At 43.2% G+C, this 19626-nt stretch overlaps 1 protein-coding gene across 1 annotated transcript; it reads right to left on the reverse strand.

Moving 5' to 3' along the window:
* Positions 1 to 6117: 6117 nt before the first annotated feature.
* Positions 6118 to 19573, reverse strand: cbarpb (CACN subunit beta associated regulatory protein b). The gene is made up of 11 exons (XM_062395533.1): positions 18722 to 19573; positions 17444 to 17636; positions 16416 to 16488; positions 14513 to 14661; positions 12731 to 12792; positions 11275 to 11437; positions 10731 to 10902; positions 10250 to 10402; positions 9566 to 9812; positions 8817 to 9006; positions 6118 to 7772 (listed from the first exon to the last, which is right to left on the reverse strand). Exons 3-11 carry the CDS (start codon positions 16461 to 16463, stop codon positions 6260 to 6262), a joined length of 2697 nt encoding a protein of 898 aa, XP_062251517.1. The 5' UTR covers positions 16464 to 16488; positions 17444 to 17636; positions 18722 to 19573; the 3' UTR covers positions 6118 to 6259.
* Between the last annotated feature and the right edge of the window lie 53 nt (positions 19574 to 19626).

Raw genomic sequence — 19626 nt, forward strand, 5'->3', positions numbered from 1 at the left:
TGTGAAATTCAAAAACCACTGTGAGTGAGGCTCATTTTTAGCTCTGTCTAACACACAGCTGAGGTCTGCTGAGTCAACACAATTTCACACTTATTATCTCTTACCCTCACATTTATCATAGGTGAGAAGGAGAATAGGCAACAAGTCGTGAGCAGCGAGGAACCCAGTGAGTCATCGGCATCTCTAGCACGTTCGAACGCCACCGTGGGCTGTTCTTTTAGAAGGCAATCTGCTTAGAGCGAAAGAGGGGGGCAGGGGGGAGGAGGGGAATGCGTGGGTGGAAGCGGGAACAGAGGAACAGGTGGTGATGGTAGTGAAAGATAGGGAAGGGGTTTTCCTCTCAGAAACATCCCTGAATGCTGAGCGCTGCCCCGACAGTCGTCTTATGTTATGGCGACAAAGCAGGAGAGGGAGGTGGAGGAGAGGTGCAGGGAGACTGCAGAGGCAAATATGTGTTAATTCATGTGTGTGAGGTATTAGACCTTTAAATGTGCTGTTTAACTTTTTGCCAGATCTGGCCGACCAATGCTCTTCTAATGTCATTGTCCCATTATCTCAGCTGCAATAACACTGCTGTTATCACAGACATATCTGAGCTTGCCACAATGCCTCGACTCGCCCATGTTCCTATTTGTTTTTTTCAGCTGAGCTTTCGACCCACGTCTGGGGCTTCTGGGAAATCATTTTTATAAGTAGAAAAATCCAATAAACAACAAGCAACCAAACATCCCACAGGGATCAATGTCAATAGAGTGAAAGAAAAATAATTTAGCTACATTTTGACACAAAGGACAATCGCAGATTAAAGACTTTTTACGAGATGGGCACAAAAGATTATATAAGATCTGGACAGTATTGAACTTAAATGTTGCAAATTCCCAGACATATCTGGTTTCAATAACATAATCATAAAAATAAGTGACAAAGTGCTTCATGTCTGGTCTGCAAAATGCAAATGTTGCCTTTATCTTAATGTAATTACTGATGTGATGTGCAGAGGTTTTTTAATTCACTTCTAGTATTTGGCTGAGACCTGAGCACAGATGATGTACGTATACAGCCTCAGAGGATGTTTCTGTGGGTTTGCCTCAGACGATGACGTAGTTTCACATACTGAAGGAAACCCTCTCTGCAATCCCCCCAACTCGCTGACTGCTGAGGTGTCTGCCTCAGCGATTGGCTGACAGATGATTAATGGTGATGGTGGTGTTGCTCAGGATGATGTAAGAGGGTGAAACACAGCAGCGAGAGGCTGTGTCAAACCGTGGCGGTTTGCTTCTCTTTCAGAAAAAACCTCAGTGTCAGTTTTCCCAAACCCCCACACACACTGTACAGTGAGTAAATGCAGCTCTCTGTTCACTCTGCAGTTCATCAGCAGCATCAAGTGCCAAGTGACAGACTGACAGTTATTATTGAGCTCACTTGCTGTTGTGAAAATTGGGTTTTTCCATGTTTTAATGGCTTGAAATGATACAGCTTGAGGCAGGGATACAAGCAGTGCCACTCTCAAAACTGTTGAATGTCTTAGTTTGTCTCATCACTTTTAGTTAATTTTTACCTGATGTTAAGGAATGGTTGGTCATAATTTATTGACTATTCTTATTTCTTTATTAATATACATCTAGCACCTTATTTTTGGACAGAACAAAATTAGAATAATGGACTTCCAAGTTCAGCAGCTGTCACATTTTCCCTTGCATGTTTTACTTTTTCTTCTGCAGCAGCAGCAGTCCCTGCTCTCCTCCCTGCTGTCTCTTCCATTTCATCCACAGGCTCACCGCAGTTTGCATTCTTTGATGTGTCATTTTGATTGGTGGGTTAGCTTTATCGCAGACTGAGATTAGGCGGTCTATTGCTTCCACTGTTTCCATACAGTAATGCTTTGCATAATCTGGATCAACCTTTCTCCACCATATCCCGTCCATATGGTTGTGTTTTAAATGTATTCACAGCTTGCATTAGTCATCCCACCCTTTATTAGGAATTACATCTTGTGAAAGAATTTATGTCAAAATTCATTTCTTTTTGGGAAATGCTCAATACATGTGAAGGATAATTTACAAAGAACAGAGTTGGTTTCCCAGAGAGCACTTTTTCTGTGTATGGCAACACTATGTTTAGATAGATAGCAATATTCATAATCCCTTGTTCTAAATAAAAGATAGTGGTGTTTACATGTGTTGCTGATTATTCCATTCATATTCCTGTAGATATTACACAGCATTGACTGATTATGACGTCAAATTGTTGTTAACTGCAATGTGGATGTTACAAAATGCTATGAAAACTCCATTAGGACATTATTGCGATTAAGACATATACATGTCTACATTGCGTGATTAAGGTCAGAATACTCAATGTCTTAATTCTATTATTGCTTATTCTGAGTATGAAAATGCTGTTTACAGGGCAGTGTCTTATTCAGTCTATTTTCTCAATCTGGTTAATATCAGAATATTTCTATTCATAAAAACTTAGTCAGTGTGTGGTTGTCTCACCATTTTGGTCCAGTCTGAAATATCCTAACAACTATCAGATCGACTGATTCCCTATTACTTCATCTCTAGCACCCCGAGGATATGACATATGACGTTATTAATGTAATATCTCAATTGCTTTTGGATGGATTGCTTTAAACTTTGATGCAGATATCTGTTCAACCCCAGAATGGCTTGTGTTAAATTAAGTAATCCCTTGACTTTTCAAAGAGCACCATCTTCATCACCGAAGAGACATCAATTTATGTCTTCTGTAGCAAAGGACACAAGCATTTAGCAGGATTTGGATTTTCTAGGTAATTAATTTGGAGGATGTGATAAGGAGAGGCAAGAAATCAAAATGAGACCGAGCAATAAAGAAAAATGAAATTGGATTCACAAGAGAGAAACCTACCTGTGCCCTTTTCCCACGCCTTGAACAACCATTCCCTCGGAAAAAGCCAGAATCATTATGTTTGTTTAAGTTCATTAATTTATTCACAGATTGAAAAACAACCCTAAAAGAACACCTTTTTATGACTTGGTCCCTCGAGGCTCAATAGATTTGGATCAACAAAAGCGAAGTGGTTAAGAAAGCCCACCCTTTTTTTTATCTTTGAGAAATGAAGCATTTAACTAACAAGCAAGGAATACAGAAATACTTCTACCTTTAAAGTGATAAATCTCACAAAATCTTTACTAGCATAACTCTTCAAAGTGGACTCCAAAAAATACAAAACCTCAAGTCATACCAATGTTTCCAACTCTGCTTTAAAACAAATGACCATCAACTGTGGACATACTGTTTTGTATGGTGAGTCCCAAAAAACAATTTTAACAAAGATTTTTACTAAAATCGCTCATTTACTAAAATGTCAACTCTCATGCAGACCTACACACAGCTATGCATCAAAGCATTTGACAGGCTACTGGTTAGTATACAATCACCATTTACCACAGTGTCTCCAGTTACACAGTATCTGCCTACGTCTAATGAAGGACATTGATTTAGTCTATAGGTCCTGTGACGCTGTGCTTTTATACACATCAAAGTCGAATCTTGGTACACGTGTATGGATAATCAACCTTTATGGCCATTTTCTTTGAATTGTCGGGGTTGCTGTACGGTCGTCACATCCCACTGACTCAGCTCTGACGCATTTTGACTCATGATCTATCGGAAACACAGCTGTCTTCCTCTTTTCCCAGAACTGTCACTTTTCGCTGAGTGATCATTATCAACAAGGAAGCATGAGGTCTTTCGTAACAGAGACGGGGATAATGATATTTTATTTCTTTCCTGCTAACAAGTGCCAATATAAAAAGGATTGCAAATGCAAAAAAATAAAATTGTGTTTGAGCTGGCCACGTTAAGAGTGGACAGAGCAAAAAACCCTATCCTCTTTCTGCCTTATTTGTGTTCACCTCTTTTCATCTCAGTTATTGTTCTCCTAATGAGGAAAGCAGCTTCTGCCCTAGAGTCCACTTAGCCACGAGAGGAGACTCCTGCAACACAGCGGAGGAAGATGCATTCTGCACAGGCTGGAGAGGCATCATCATGGCACTGTAACAAAGAGAGGAGGATAATTTTTTCTCTTCCATTTGCATTTACTCCTTTCAGTTTGCTGCATGGTAACAGCCTCAAGATCAAGTGAGGCTGGAAAGGGGGCTTCCCTTCTCCTGTTATGATTAATATTCAACACCATCTTCTGCAGTGGCTCCCTGCTCTGAACAAGGGAGAGAGGGAAAAGCCCAACAGCCCCTCTGAGAATAGGATTTCATGACCAAAGCTGGGTTACAGTCAACCTATTGCTACTGCTGTTGCGGATGTTCTTCCCCCCACTGAACATCAATCTGCTGATGTGGTTTTATTTGAGTGCAATAGTACTGGTTTGTTTAAATCACACAAGGAAGCAAGATAAGAGGGAACAAATTATTATTTGACTACAAATAATGTCTTTGTTCAGTTTGATTTTATAAGCTGGCAGGAAGTATCTCCCCCCCCCCCCGCAACTTTCTCAGGAATGGAAGAGGAACAGAAGTGAAGGAAAAGACAAGAATGTCAGATGTGGACAAACAAGGCCTGTTCTGGGAGCCACATGCACAAGAAAGCATGCCTTTCTTATAAATTCAATAAACACCAAAGGTTTGTGAGGGCAGCAATCCTGTCTAATAGATTGGATTTAACTGCCCACCATAAGGCTGTAGACTGAGCTTGCTCTTGTTTCTAGTAACGCTCAGAGCTACTCTTAAGAGTAAGAGTACAATACTCATAGATTATTGTCATATCTGTTAATGATAATTAGTCGTCATACAAGAGCACTAGTGCCTTTTCTTCCTGTTTCAAAGAAATTTGTCATCCCTGCCCCACTCTTAGTTTTCATTATTGTTCAAGCAATGCAGACGTACAAAAATATAGTACAACTCGTGAACTCATAAAACAAATAAAAAACAAACAAGACCATTGTCACTGCTGAGAAGCAGTTTCAGTTAAAAACAACAAACATCATGACTGGTCACACACTAAGTGAGGAGAATCAAAAGATAGCTTCCATTTCAAAATAATTATTACTGGGAGAAAACTCTCTGGCCATTATTCTTGTCTATCAATCTAAACCAGTGGTTCCTAACCTTTTGGCTTGTGGCCCCTTTGTGACCCCATTTACTTGCCTTATAACTTCCCACCAGAGATGGCCAAAGGCCTGGCCCTACCCTACCTTTGATTGATAATCAAAACCCTAACCCTGATTCTCTTTCAGTAACCCTAAACAATCTTCGTGCCTAAACCGACCCAACCTACTTGTCAATCAGAGGCAGGGTAGGGGAGGGCCTTTTCCACCTGGTGTGTGAAAATAAATATGGTGTCTTAGAGCACGGTCACATATAGGCGAATGCAGAAAATGGTGCAGTCAAACTCTATCAAAGTTAAATCTCACATTCAGCCACGCTGCGGATTTGCTTCGCCACAGGATGAAAATGTTGTAGAATTCAATCACTACTGATTTAGCAGTAGATATCAACAGAAGTTAAGGTTGATTGAAAATAATGGCCATTTTCTGTCTTATTTTTGGAATCATCTGGTCGGCCTTTAGATACCTCCTTGGAGATTCTGACCCATGGCTTTGGAACCACTGACCTAAATAACCAGTCTGAACAGCTCGATATAAGTCACCTGCACTATATCTGGGAATTCAGCCTCCTATAGCTTTGATAAATTATAAGATAACTAATATGTTATCATCTGATTGTGACAACTCGACTCATCTTCCATTTATGTGTGATTTGTGTCCAGATCTGAAGCTTTCTTTACATCTAATAGCACCTAGTTTCACAGTGGATCAACATGTACAGAGGCCAAACCAGCCCTAAGCTTCACTTATTGTTACTGGAGAGCAGAGGCAGGAACAACAGCAGTAGAGACGTGAAAAAAGAGACTGAAGAGACAACAAACGTACAGTTATTACTTAAACCATTATGTCTGATATGTTAGTTATATATATGTAACACTGTTCTTCAATGAACTGTCAAATGCCAACACGGAACAGTTTTGTGATGCGAACAGGCTGGAGGAATTTCTAGTCGATCAACTGTGTCTCTCATTATCTGAGGATAGGTGATGATTATAGATTTGATTTGAAGAAAATTTTCCATTGTTTTTTTTTGGGTTCCGGGTGACACCATTCAAACTTAACAGAGACATTTAAACTGAGGAAAGACAAACAGAAACAACGTGTGTATCAGCAGGAGGAGGACAACTAGCAAGGAGGACGACTCTAGCTGAGCTACACAGGGCTGTGATCTGGAGAGGCGTGTGTGGCTGTCACCATCACACACTCATTGGCTGTGTCCCTGGTGCTGCGAAGGCCCGTGTACAGCCTCTCATCCAGGTTACCAGTCAGTTTGTCTGTGAGCTCTGCTGTGATGGTTTGCGGCCCGTAGCATGAGGAGTCAGGCAGCTGAGGGGGTGAGCGCTCGTTCGGAGGCTCGGGTGGGACTCCTGACTGTTTGCTGTCCACTTGACGATCAAGGTGCTCACTCAGTCCTTCATCTGTCTCTAAGACAGAGGAATGAGGAGGTGGAGGAGAAGATGAGGCGTGGTCCTCAGTGTCTCTGACAGTGGCGCCTTTGCTCCCATCCTCAGTAGTCGTAGGCTCTACCTTCAGAGTGTCGGGAGTGCTGCCCGTCCCATCGCCGGTCTCCTCGTCAGGAGCACTGACGATGCGGGGCAGGGTGCTGTGGTAGCTTGTGTCCAGTGGGTAGTTTACACTTTCTCCCCTCCGTAGGGGAGTCCGCTGTCGCTCAAAGGATGACTGGAAGTGTCTGACACCAGGGTCGCTCCACTGCTTGTGCCGCTGCCACTGCTTTCTGAGGTGGATTCTGGACCTGTGTTTCCTAATTGGTGATTCCAGCTGATCAAACTGAGGGTCGTGGCGGAGAAACTCATGGAAGAGTGCATCCGTCTTCTCATCGATGCTGTAGTCTCGTCGGTGCAGGGCTGGTGGTTGTGGTGAAAGTTGCGCAGCCTCTCGTGGTGTGAGCATCTGACCATATGGAAACCAGCTCACTGAACCGGGACCCGTTTCTATGGAAACTCCACCACTGGCTCCCAACAACGACTCATCTTCTGGCTCCTCCTCAAAGAGATGAGACTCAAAGCTGTCACCTATAGTTCCACTTCTCCCTGCACTGGTAAAATGGTGCCTTTTCTCATGGGCTGTCCTGTCCTTCGGGCTGCTGCTGATGCTGCTGCTCCCAAACAGCCGCAGGTCTTCTGGACCTCGGGATGGAGCATCTATCGATGCATAGCCACTATCCATCTGCAGCAGTTTACGAGTCCCTGTTTCTCCATCACTGGCCCCTCGCTCTGATTGTGTGCTTTTCCTTTTTTTACCCTCCTTTGTACCCAACCTCTCATCCACGTACATCAAAAAGCCTTTGTCATCCTCCCCACCTTCTGCCTCATCCCCTAAATCTTGGGATGTGTAGCTGGGGAGCCCTCCTCTCTCTGTCTCTGTTCGTCCACCCAGCGAACACACACTTTCCACATCGCTGCAGACAGAGTTCCTGTCATTGTTGCTGCTCTGATCAGAGGCGGCATACTGTTCCAGTGTTGCACGAAGGGTCCAAATGTCTCTGTAAAGTGACTGGGGGTCCGGGGGACCTTGGGGCTCCAAGGGGTCTGCACCTTCCCTTTTTGCCAGGTGCAGGGCTTCGTCTTGTGGATCAGGGGATAGGCCAATCACCCCTGGTCCTCCTTGTCTGCAGCGGGGCTCCACCATCACCTCTACCTCTACCCTGTAATGTAAACACAGGGATGAGAGAGAATGAGGGGAGGGGGTGCAGATATGCAAACAAGTGTCAGTGTCAGTGCATATTACCTTTACACTTTCATCTGAGAGATGGCTGTGTTCACAGTGCACAGAATGATTTTCATGACAGGCAATGGGTGCTGTTGCATGTCCTTAAACTGAACGAAGCTGAATAATGACACCAAGTGTGTTTGAAATTCTTCACTTTAACTTGGGCAAGCAAATTTAAAGAATTTAGACTGCATCATCACTGGAGAGATATCAGCGGCAAGAAACCTCCTGAAATGTCTTCGCTCACCGCAGCATACCAGAAATTCCTTTTATTTTACACTAAACATTTGCAAACATGCACAGGAAATACTGATGCTATTTCACTTGGCATCTAGAGAAACAAACTAGTTATATAAGAGCTTATACATGGGAGGTTATTTATGTGGCATAACCTAATATTCTGCTAAATCTGTATTTGAAATTGCAAAATTAATATAACCAAATTGCAGTGACATAGCCCTCATAATATCATGATATTATCCAGACCATGTCAGCGATGGATGCCAGATATGCCAGATTTATGCCCTGTGATCCAATTTTCAACTCCACCCTCCACAGAAAAAAGTGTTCTCTGGAAATCCCCAACATCTGGCTCGAATCATGAAATTGGGTTTTACAGAACTTTTTCTTAGGGGAATCTTATTACATATAAATAAAACTGTGGTTAAATAGTATTCTCAGCTAGTCAGCATGGACTGGTTAAATGTAATTTAATGTCATTAAACTTTGAGAGTTACTTTTTCTTACCAGGTTTTCCAGTGATTTATACTATAGAGATCATTTTTATATCTCTGACCAGATCACCCAGATTTTTTTGCAATGCAGTTTAAAAAGGTTATAAAAGTACGCTTTCATGTTAAGGCAGAGTGGTCGAGAATCAAAGTCCCCTTGTCTGCCTTTACATTACATTTTCTAGCTGCTGAAAAAGAAATGAGTGCAAAGCAGTGGACAGGATGAATGGCAAGGGAATTAAAGATACCTGCCGAGGGAGGGGGGTGGTGTAGAGGGAGGCGAGAGGAGGCGTGTGGTGGGCTGGGTGCGGCCGTACGGGACGTCCTGGGTGCGGGCGATGTACTGGATGAGGTCTATGTGGTGCGCGTTGTTGTCGTCCTGGTCCATGCTCTCACTGGCGGCCCGCTGGCGCTGGAACTGTCGCCTCTTTGGCGAGCCTGGCTCATAACAAACATGTGGAGAGAGAAGACTGTGAGTTCTGCAGGTTGAGTTACAGCAGGCAGGAGTGAAGTGACACTTAATTCGGGGAAAAGCTTTCCATCAACTGGTGAGGTCTCTGCGGGGGGATTTAGTGATCTTTTTCTTCTTCCGATGGAATAATAGAAAACTTGAGCTTAGGGATAAGTAGGGAGAAGTGTGTGTGTATATAGGATGTAGGGGAGGATTCACTTAGGGGCTCAGACTGACTTGGAAAGACCAATCTTTACGTCACTGAGCCATCTGTCTTGTGTGCGCGTGTGTATCTGTGTGTATATAAGAGTCTTTGCAGCCAGGAGGCATCTCACAGGTGGTTGCTGAAGCCCCCTGCTCATTGTCTATTTACCAGGACAGAAAAGTGCCCAAAATACTAACAATGCAAACATTTAGGAAAAAAATCAAGTTAAGAATGATTATGACAAACAACCACAAATAATTACAAAAGTTTTTCGCCGCGTTGGCACCAGATTGGTTCTAAATATAATACAACAGAAATAAACACCATCAAGGATCCATTACCTCTAGTGTCCAGACTCGAGGCCCTCTGGCTGCTGTCCAGCTTCCATTTCTTGATCTTGAAGTATGGACTGGCCCCCTCTAAACTAGCATGACGCCGCAGTTTGGTGAAGAATTGCAGCACGGGCCCCTGGCTTCCAGTACTACCACCACCGCCACCAGCAGGATGGGCATCGCTTCCCACGGTGGCCCCTTCTCCAATGCTGACACTGCTGCCTCTGCCCCGCGGTCCAGGTCCCATCATCTCAATCTGAGCATAGACAGAAACACGGTGAGGAAAAAAACAGCCAAAATTAGCCGTGTGTGTATAATCTACACCGACAGTGATGTTCCACACAGGCTTCCTTGTTTAGCCATCGCTTGCGTACGTCCTCCCTCAGGCTCCATGACCCTCTAATGTCCGTGTGGATGACTCACTGGAGGACTGGTTGGTTTACTGACTTAAGAAATCTTATCACAAATGATTAACTCCAGGAACTTCACGTTGACCTAGATACTAGATGTGCAGTGGTATGTAGTTCAATATGGAGCTCTTAGAGGTGATTTGTATGTACACTCACTACTAAGAATTTGCACTCATGTTTTCTCTGTTTTCAGCAAGAAAATCACTGCAAAATGTCTTCACCATTGTGATGATTGATGCCGTATAAAATATTGTGTGTTTGACAGTAACTGGTGGTAACTTACAGAGCTGGAGCGATTGTCTTTAACGCTGAGTGCAACAGTGTTCACGCTGAAGCTGGTGTCCACCACAGAGTTGAGAGCATCTCCAGGGAGGGCACAGCTGGGATTGACACTCAGGCTGGTCAGCGCTGTTTGTGGAAGGGGGCACAGCATTGGCTGTAGGAAAGAACACCCTTTTACCCCTTTTGAATCATGTGTTGGAGCATGCACGTTTTTCTGAAAAGCCCTAGTCTGCCATAATACAACTATTATGTTACACTTCTAAAGTTGTTTCTGTAATAGCCCATTATAAGGGGTTGGACAGCCTCGCCCAAAGGGGAAATCAATGTTCATTGTTGAATTGGGCAGTCGGAACTCCCAGATTGTTCTTTGGGTACATTCGCCTGATACATTTTCTCGCTTTGGCCTGAGTGATTGATAATCTAATTGCTCCCAAATCAAGACTAGTTCCATATCAGGTCTAAAAGCAGGTCCAGACTGTCACCTGGAAGATGGAAAGTGCTGACTTAGCGACAGGGCGCATCTTCATGATGATGGTGTTCTCGGCCGAATCGCACTCGTGGATGGTGACTATCTTGAGGGCTGGGGGTGGGATGTGGAGGTGTGTCAGTCTAGCGTTCTTCAGGTGGTGAAAGTCGCCCTCGGTCAGAGTGTACCTGGGTTGCAAAACAAAAATCCCAATTCAAATCTGCACAAAAGGACACATTACACAGGTTGATAGCTTGTCCAGGCACAAGGAAGGGACAAACTGCCAAGCGGAAAAATCCTACTCCAAACTCATCACAGCTACCCAGGTACCTGCTTTCAGTAATATGAAATGATTTTTTTCACTAGAATTTTCAGGATCAGGGCCTTAACAGAAAATTAGGTCACTGAAATAATGAGAGATTGCGAGAGCTCTTTGTGTCCATGTTATGCATTATGCATTCCGAATTAATTCTTAACCCTGAACAAACCTATAAGAGATATAGACACCGTCAAATATGTCAATCCTTTAATCACAGAAAGCAGTGTACGGTCTTTCTGACCTGCGTCCCTTCTCCTGGGTCTTCTTGGTGTGATCGAAAAGTGCTGCCTCATTGAAGGAGACACGGCGGCCTGTGGTGCATGTGGAGAGGAAGCGCTCTGTCTCTTGATCCGGAGAGCTGACCATTGACAGGCAGTCCGACTCATCCACCCTGATGGTGATTTCTATCCAGACAAACAAGAGGGGAAAAAAAAAACAGAAGACATGGACATTTAAGTAGATAGATGGATGAAGGAAGAGCAAGGGGTGATGACAAAAAAAGATTAAAGTGCGCTTTGAGTTTATTCCTGGTTCACTGGTAAGAGGTTATTTTAGGTACGTCAATGCATTCAGATATTTTTGTTTAGCTTTCTCTGTGGCTCTTGAAATATCAAAATAAAAATGTATAAGAAATGTCTCAACAACATTGGTCTCCATGAATGAATCCTACAGACTTTTCCTTACATATTAACCAGTAGGTCAAATGTTTCACTTATCAAGGGTTAACGTGAAACATGACAACATCTACGAAATGGTTCAGCACATAGTTTCCAGAGGATGAATCCTTAAGGATCATGATCGCAAGTCTTTTTTCTACTGCCACAAGGTTTTCATTTGTGGGCTTTCAAACATTTTTTGGTAATTATTGGATGGATTGCTTTTTGGAGAATGTGCATTTGTGTTCCTCTCATAACGAAATGTAATTACTGTTTCTAAAATGCTCTGAGGCCAAAGCCTGGCTTATGTCATTGAGAGCAATGTGTGCAGGTGGGTAACTGTGTGAGAAAATCTTGATACAAGTAATGTTTTGCTGAGGGACAATCCTGAGCCATCTGAAGGTGAAGAATACAGTCAGCCATCAAAAGAGCAGGTCCTGAACCACTTCCCCTAAAATATAAGATACCCAGTAGTGTGTTGGCCAAAGATAGTGGAAATATATATACGCTAATCGATTAGCATTTATTTGAAAATAAACACTGACTCACATTATGGATGAATGGTCGGGCAGGTCCCATCTTTGACCTAGGTTGATGCTACAATTATTAAATAAATGTTGTAATTGTTGTACTGTATAGAGTCTGGGGTCAAACATCAGATGTTCAGACACCTTTTTGAGGGAGGATTGTGTTAATATGAGAAACTGCTGACTCTAAAACTAAAAAACAAAAAAGCCTTCCAAAGGCAGTTGGATGCCAAACTGATGCAGCCTTTTAATAGATCATTTTCACTCAGCCCATCCACTCACTGGTCCCAAAATGTCCAAATGTGTTCCAGGAACAGCACGGCTACTTAAAGAGATCAAAATATTTTAATGGACATTAACACATTTGTGCTGACGCTATAAAAATATGCCCGCTCCCATCAATTCAATCCCTCCATCTCCCAGCCTTGCTGTCTCCATTACTCCTCCCTCGTCTCTTTATCTGTTTCCTCTATCCCTACATCTCTTTTTCTCCTGAGTGCGTTTTTTCTCTTACCATGGGTGGGCAGAGACTCCTCCATGTAGGTGGTGTTGGTTTTTTCAGGGTCATCGCTGGCCCTGGGGCAGGAAGAAACATTCAGATCAATGCGGTGACATGATTACACCCGAAGTCTGTCTTTTATCTATCGGATCCAGCTGATGTGGGCAGCAACACGGGCGGCCGCAGTGATCGGCAGCACTACTGTTTGATCTCTGTGTTTGGCCGGAGTTCACATACACATACAGTGGTAGAATCAAGCCGTAAAAAGACAAGATGATAGAACTGAATGTTCACTGAGGCTGTATAATCAGCAATGGCCCAAATCATTGCAAGTAACTGTATAAACTTAAGGCCGAGAGGCCTCTCAAAATGATAAAGCTGGTGATATATTTGGTCACATGTCAACACTCATTTTTAAGGGTACATAGAAAATTCATAGTAAAGGTCATATCGTTTAGGGGATGGATTATTCTCAAAAGTGCCTCTTATATCCCTTGTCCAGCTTTTACTTGATGAGGCATAAAAATGAAAATCAAAACCTCTTCCCAGCTATCTTTCTCCCTCTGATTTCTTTGGGCAGAGATATGAGAGTTTTATGTGTGTGCCAGTGTGTGTGTGTGTGTGTGTGTGTGTGTGTGTGAGTGTGTGTTTGTGAAACGGTGTGAAATGACCTGAAGGATTTCTGCGTCCACCCTGATATTCGGTTCCTCTGTCTTTCATTTCCTCTGTGGCTCCTGCTTTTCCCTACCTTATATGTGAGTTTGAGCATGAGTGTGTGTGTGTGTGTGTGTGTGTGTGTGTGTGTGTGTGTGTGTGCCTTTTTGCCATGCACTGGGTTGAGACGTGAGAATAATCAGTGCTGATGGCTGCTATGAAATCTCATTACACTCATCATTTGTACCAGTCTGCTGATTCTCCCTCTGTTCTCCCTCGCCCTTTATTCAGCCTGTCTGTTTATCTGTATCTGTCCAGTGAGCTCTCGTACGTTTAAGTGTATGTGCTGATGCACCGCTGCCGTGGAGAGGGACAAAGCAACTCAAGGGTGCCATGTTACTGCTGATTGAACACATGATGAATCACAAATAAATAAGCATGAATATTGAATGTGCTTCCACCAAGGTGTTTTAGGAGCCCCACAGGGGGTGCTGACATTCAAACAGCACATCATTTTAATGAGTGAATGCAATGTGCTGCTGCACTGACATGCCTAGCCTACATCAGGCCGGTTACATAACTGTTGTGATACAGCTTTCAGTCTTTCATTTGTTTAATGCATCAATGCATTGTGTGACAGTGGAATCTTAACAAAGACGGCATTGGGAGTCACTTAGGTGGAGTAAACAGAAAGTAGTTATCTTCGTTGGAAAGTGCAGTGAGAATTATCTATTGTGTAACTTTCCACAATCAATATCAGTACTGGTCTGTTTAAATAGAAGTTGCAGATTAGTCTCTGTAAAATTGACCATGTTTGTGTGTGTGTTAGTGTGTGTGTGTGTGTTAGTGTGTGTGTGTGTGCACCTTGTAGCTTCAGATTAAACAACCTCATTAAACCAAATATAACTTCCCCACATTCAATATCCTCATTAGAGATGAATGAACATGTTGGCATATTTAAAAAAAACATCCAAGTTATTATTTCTGACAGGGCTCAACTGTCCATCCCCTACATAACTCCTAACTGTTGGTTCCTTTCAGTGCTGTGGAGTCTATGTACTACTGGAGTCTTTACAAGTCGCTCTGCACGAGAATGTCAGGTTAAAGTGCTTGATGTACAACCAAACGTTTTTTGCGTCGCACCTGTCACAGCATTGCCGTCCATGATAGCATCGGCGGCAGGTGATGAGGAGGACCGCGATGAAGACCAACGTTCCTACCAGCAAGATGAAAAGGATCACCAGGATGAGCACGTAGCCATCCTGCTGCTCCTTGGCCTTGAATGGGATCCCCTGAGAAAAAAAGTTGGCAAAATAAAATCGACCTCAGTCGGAAAGAAAGATAAGACAGTCTTTGGACAGTCTGTACAGTGGCTTAAGAGTGAGGGTGCAGCAGAAATATCGTCCCAAATCAACATTAAAGCTATGGAACCACTCACTTGTGGCACCCTCTCTTATTCCTTATATACAGATCAGATGTGAAATAGGGGAATTCTTATTTTACTTCAGCAAAAAAAGAAGTTCATAAAAAAACGATATCAACATACAGGGACAGACCATAAAAGCCATTAATTCAATTTCACCTTGTAATACAGTGGTCTAGGTTTGCAGCTGTTTTACTTCCAAAGTTGTTCGGCCGGCCTATAGTGGATCTATAAATGCAACAGTGCAATTAATCAATAATTGCCAGAGCTGTTAACCTGTCTGCAGTGCACCTTAAGCTATGGCAGTGCTCTCTCAGGGAGGAGAGAAGCTGAGTAAATTAACCACCCAACCAGCACCGGTGGAGGCTGTACAGCAGCTTATCCTGCTACAGTGTCACATACATAATAAAAAAAAAACTCATAAGACAGCTAAAAATCTCCCCCCCTTCATAAGAAATACTCCTAAATGAAAAGTCCATATGGGCTTCCAATAAAAGATGGTGGAAAGTTAAAACCATGCACACCTATGTAATTTGCTTACTGACCGATTTATAGCCGCCAAAGATACGTACAAAGAGGTAATGTTATCATTGCTGTTAGTTTGACTATAAGCAGGATATCTCCAAAACAGCTACACAGATTTACATTCGATTTATTCAAGGTGTGCAGCATGGCCCAAGCAACAACCAATATCATATTGGGTTAAATGTATAAATTCAGGATTTGGATCAATTTCATCAGATAGTTTCTTAGCTATGATGGAGAAATGTGCCTTTCTGAAAGTGTATGTATTATTATAGATTTATTACTACATTGTTATCATTTTGAATCTAAAATTATACCTTGAAACAAATGACTAAATGAACAAATTAATTCATTCAGAATTCAAAAACCATTCTAACAACAAAATAGTGTCAATAAAATAGTAATAGTAATAGTAATAGTAAAGTAGTCTTCTGGTAGGGTCTCTATAGTACTTTTTCCCACTGCTACAGTCAACCGTACCCAGCTTTATAATGAAATAATACTTTTTGACTTGAAAAGCATCTTAAAATCTGTCTTCATTTCAAAATAAAAACATTTCAAAAGTACATGTTGACCATCTGAAAAAAGCTAAAAGTTATCATTATGTATTTTGCTGCATGATTGTGATCTACTCCCACACCAGATATATGGTTTTGTTCCTAGTATTACCTCCACTAAATTGATTTATTTGTGCCAGTATAGGTAACAGAACACTGGGCTTTAAACTGAGTGAATAAAAGGATGAACAGCAACATGGGTTGGGAGAATAGAGACAGTTATGTAAAGATAAGAGACTCTGGAGATCAGAGTGAGGATCTTGCAGGTGGAGAGTAACGCTGACCTCTCTTAGGGAGAACGCACAAGCAAGTGTTAATGAGCGCCGGACTCTGACGTCACAATGTAATTTCTCTTCGAGGGGAAATTAAAGCTGAGATTAGATCAGAGATTTGATTATTCCAGGTCCAGGTCAGGATGTTCTCTATTAGCCAGTCAATTGGTCAGAAAACAGAATATGGCAAAGTATGGTTCTGGTGATGAGCGAGGCACACACACAGGAAGTTGGAGAACAACCCTGTGGTGACAGGCAGGCAGACTTACTGTGGAGTTTTCTGGTAGGATGTTCCAGACGGTAGACTCATTGCTCATGGTCCAGGCCAACTAGAGAGTCCCCCTGAGAGATAACACATGCACACACACACACACACACACAGAAACACACACAGAGGAAATGACTGTTACTGGAGCTGTTCATCAAATCACAGAATCCGCCACCAAAGATGCTGCAGTTTATCCAGACATTCTCTGCAAATAAAGGTGAAACAAAGCTTTGCCGAACACGTACAATGATTATTTTAAGAAGGATGTCTGCTAACACGAAATTAACATTTGTGTAATGAGATAGAAACTGTACATTGCAGCAGAGGAATCGTGTGCATGTGGAGCGCTGTATGTGTACAGTGTGTGTTTGTGCGCATGTGCTGAACCCCACAAAGGATGCAAATGTCATCATCGTACCTGTAAATTATCACCCATTATTCCTTATCAGCACACAGACTCTCTATCCTACTCCAAAACACACACACACACACACACACACACACACACACACACACACACACACACTCACACACAAACAGAAATAGAGAGACACACCAGCTCTCATTAACTGTGGCTCCAGTAGCTTTCAATACAATGGCTGTATGATGCTTTCATTCCTACAGATCATAGGCAATAACTCTGCTGCTGCTGCTGCTGCACCAAACGCCTACTCACTCGCACACACACACAACTCACTCTCTCTCACTCTCACACACTCTCCCACACACACAACTTACATCCACACACCCAGACATGCACACGGACCCCGGTTGGATCTACTCGCTCAGCAGGAGAGACGCGACATGCCAGCAGCACCCTGCTTGCTCGCCTGCCAGTCACTGCAGCACCTCTCAACTTCTGCACCACAACCTGTGAGCTATCGCTGAGCTCTCCGCGGCCGACTCTGCCAAAAATCCCCCCCTCCCTGCATTCACCGTCCGAGCATGCAAACTGTCAGGCTGTGACCAGAACACTTCCCCCCCTACACCACATCCTGCTTTCCTAACAGCCGAGTTTACAGCTCTTACCCTGATGGAGGTTCAGCACGCAGTAGCAGCAGTTCTGGATGTGAGTGTGTATCAGGCTGTGGCTCCGGAGTCTCCTCCTCAGCTCCCTTGCTGCATCCTCAGCACCTCAGCCCAGCCAGCCCCCTCAAGTGTTCCCCCCCTCGTCAGGGCTGGCCAGCTGGCCCTGGAGCAACAGGATGGCAGTGCTGCATGGCTGATAACAAACACACACACATAACAATAGCAATGATTTGTTTAATTATTCAGTTGTTTGAGTGGATACGTTTTTTTTTATATCGCATAAGTGCTTTCTGCATTCAACACATCAAAGACAGGCTCTCCATTTGCAGTGCTGATGATGGAAAGCTGCAATATTCCTCAACACAGCTTCATCACATATTCTTTATTAAATGCTTACATCAATAGGCTAATAATGAGGTAAACATGCCTCATTGTATACATCATCTTATATGATATATCATATTATATTGTATATCTGCTTGTAATGACAGGTTGCCTCATATCACAGATATCTTGATAAAGCATATAAACATATTAGCGGGTAATGTATGAAAACCAGCCATAAACGTCTATTTATCCTGACACAACCCCTGTAGATTGCTGTATTGATGACCTGGCTGAACAGATGGTGAGACATGGGAGTCCCAGTAATACCATATCCCGTCCTGCTCAATGGAAAGAGATCGTTATAGACCAGCTGCCTCACTCATGATCATGGTGTATCACTGTCGATTCCTGCAGCCTTCTTTTTTTTTTACACTCAGTCCCATGCACTGGTTTCCCCAGCACCTCCTTACAATAGAACACATGTTCTAAGGTTTGATTACAGACCTCTTAATGAGTTGTTTTTTTTATGAGAAAATGGCTGCACAGGAGAAAGGAAGCATCTATGTCCGTATTGCTCGGTGCCGCAAGATAGTTTTTCCTCTTCTCTGGAAGAAAATAAAGAGCATCGGCTCTGCCACTCGCAGTTGTTTCCTTATAGGGGATTCTCTGATGCGATCTTTGTGAGATCGCATCGAGGTATCCGACGGAATAAAGTAAAACCCTAAATGTGCGAGCTGCAGGTTTCATCCAGGAAAATAGAGGATAATAAAAGCACCATCGTGATATTTCACTAGAGCTCCTGATCTCCATCAGTCCGCTCACACACACACACACACACACGCACACACACTCACACACAGAGGAAGCAGGGTATAGCTCACGGTTTCAACTGGTTGCACAAACACACACCATCACGGAGCATCACGGAGCGAAGGAAGGAGCCACACTCACCTACTTCAACCAGTCTGGTCCATGCGCAGCGGCGGCGGGGCCCGGAGCCAACAGCGTGAAACTCGTCTCCGAGCACTTTAATGTGGATTTCAAAGGCTAAGAGTATTTATGAATGAAACCCCACCGCTTAGGACACGCCCACCACCCCGAGTCACAGAGGCGCAGAACGTGACGCGCAGATCGAGGAAGGGCCGAGTGGCTGAGGGGTTTCTCTGCAAACACGATCCAGATGTGGAGACACAGCTGGACGCAGAGACGGTGTCGGTGCCAAGTGGAGCAGAGACAGGAAGAGGCTTCGACCCTTTCTTTTGTTGGTTTGTGTGATATGGCTGTGTGAAGGTCTGATAAACGTGTCTGGAGAACTTGGTCCCAGACCAGTCTGATGGGTCCTTGGCCAGTGTGGGAACATATAACACACGCTATGGGCGCCATCTAGTGGCAGTGCATGCACAATGGCTTCTAACGTTGAAGGCTCCTCATGTACTATTAGAGACTCAATTGAAACAGTCTCAGCTACTAAATATTAAAATAATTTCTTAGATTCAATGTCTTGCTCAAAGATCTGTTTTTATTATTATTGCTCAAGCAACACAATACTAGTTATAGTATTGTATTGTATTTTCAGTCCGCTTCTGCGCAGGGGATTCGCAGTCCAATTCAGCGTAGGAGGTCAATAACATAAACAATTTAATTAAAAAATTGAGTATGTTAAGCCCTCAAAAGCCAATTCATTTGCCTGAATAATAATAATACATTGTCAATTGGCCTAACAGCCTCACTGTCTATCAGCGACTCTCAGTGCTCGGGCCCTAATTAGAGTGCACAGATTATTTACGCAAGTTTATGTTTTCATAGTCCGGTTACTTTGATGAACATAAGTGAGCATTGGGCTGAGCTCTTTGCTG

Source organism: Platichthys flesus, chromosome 9, assembly GCF_949316205.1.
Source record: "Platichthys flesus chromosome 9, fPlaFle2.1, whole genome shotgun sequence".
Lineage (NCBI taxonomy): Eukaryota > Metazoa > Chordata > Actinopteri > Pleuronectiformes > Pleuronectidae > Platichthys > Platichthys flesus.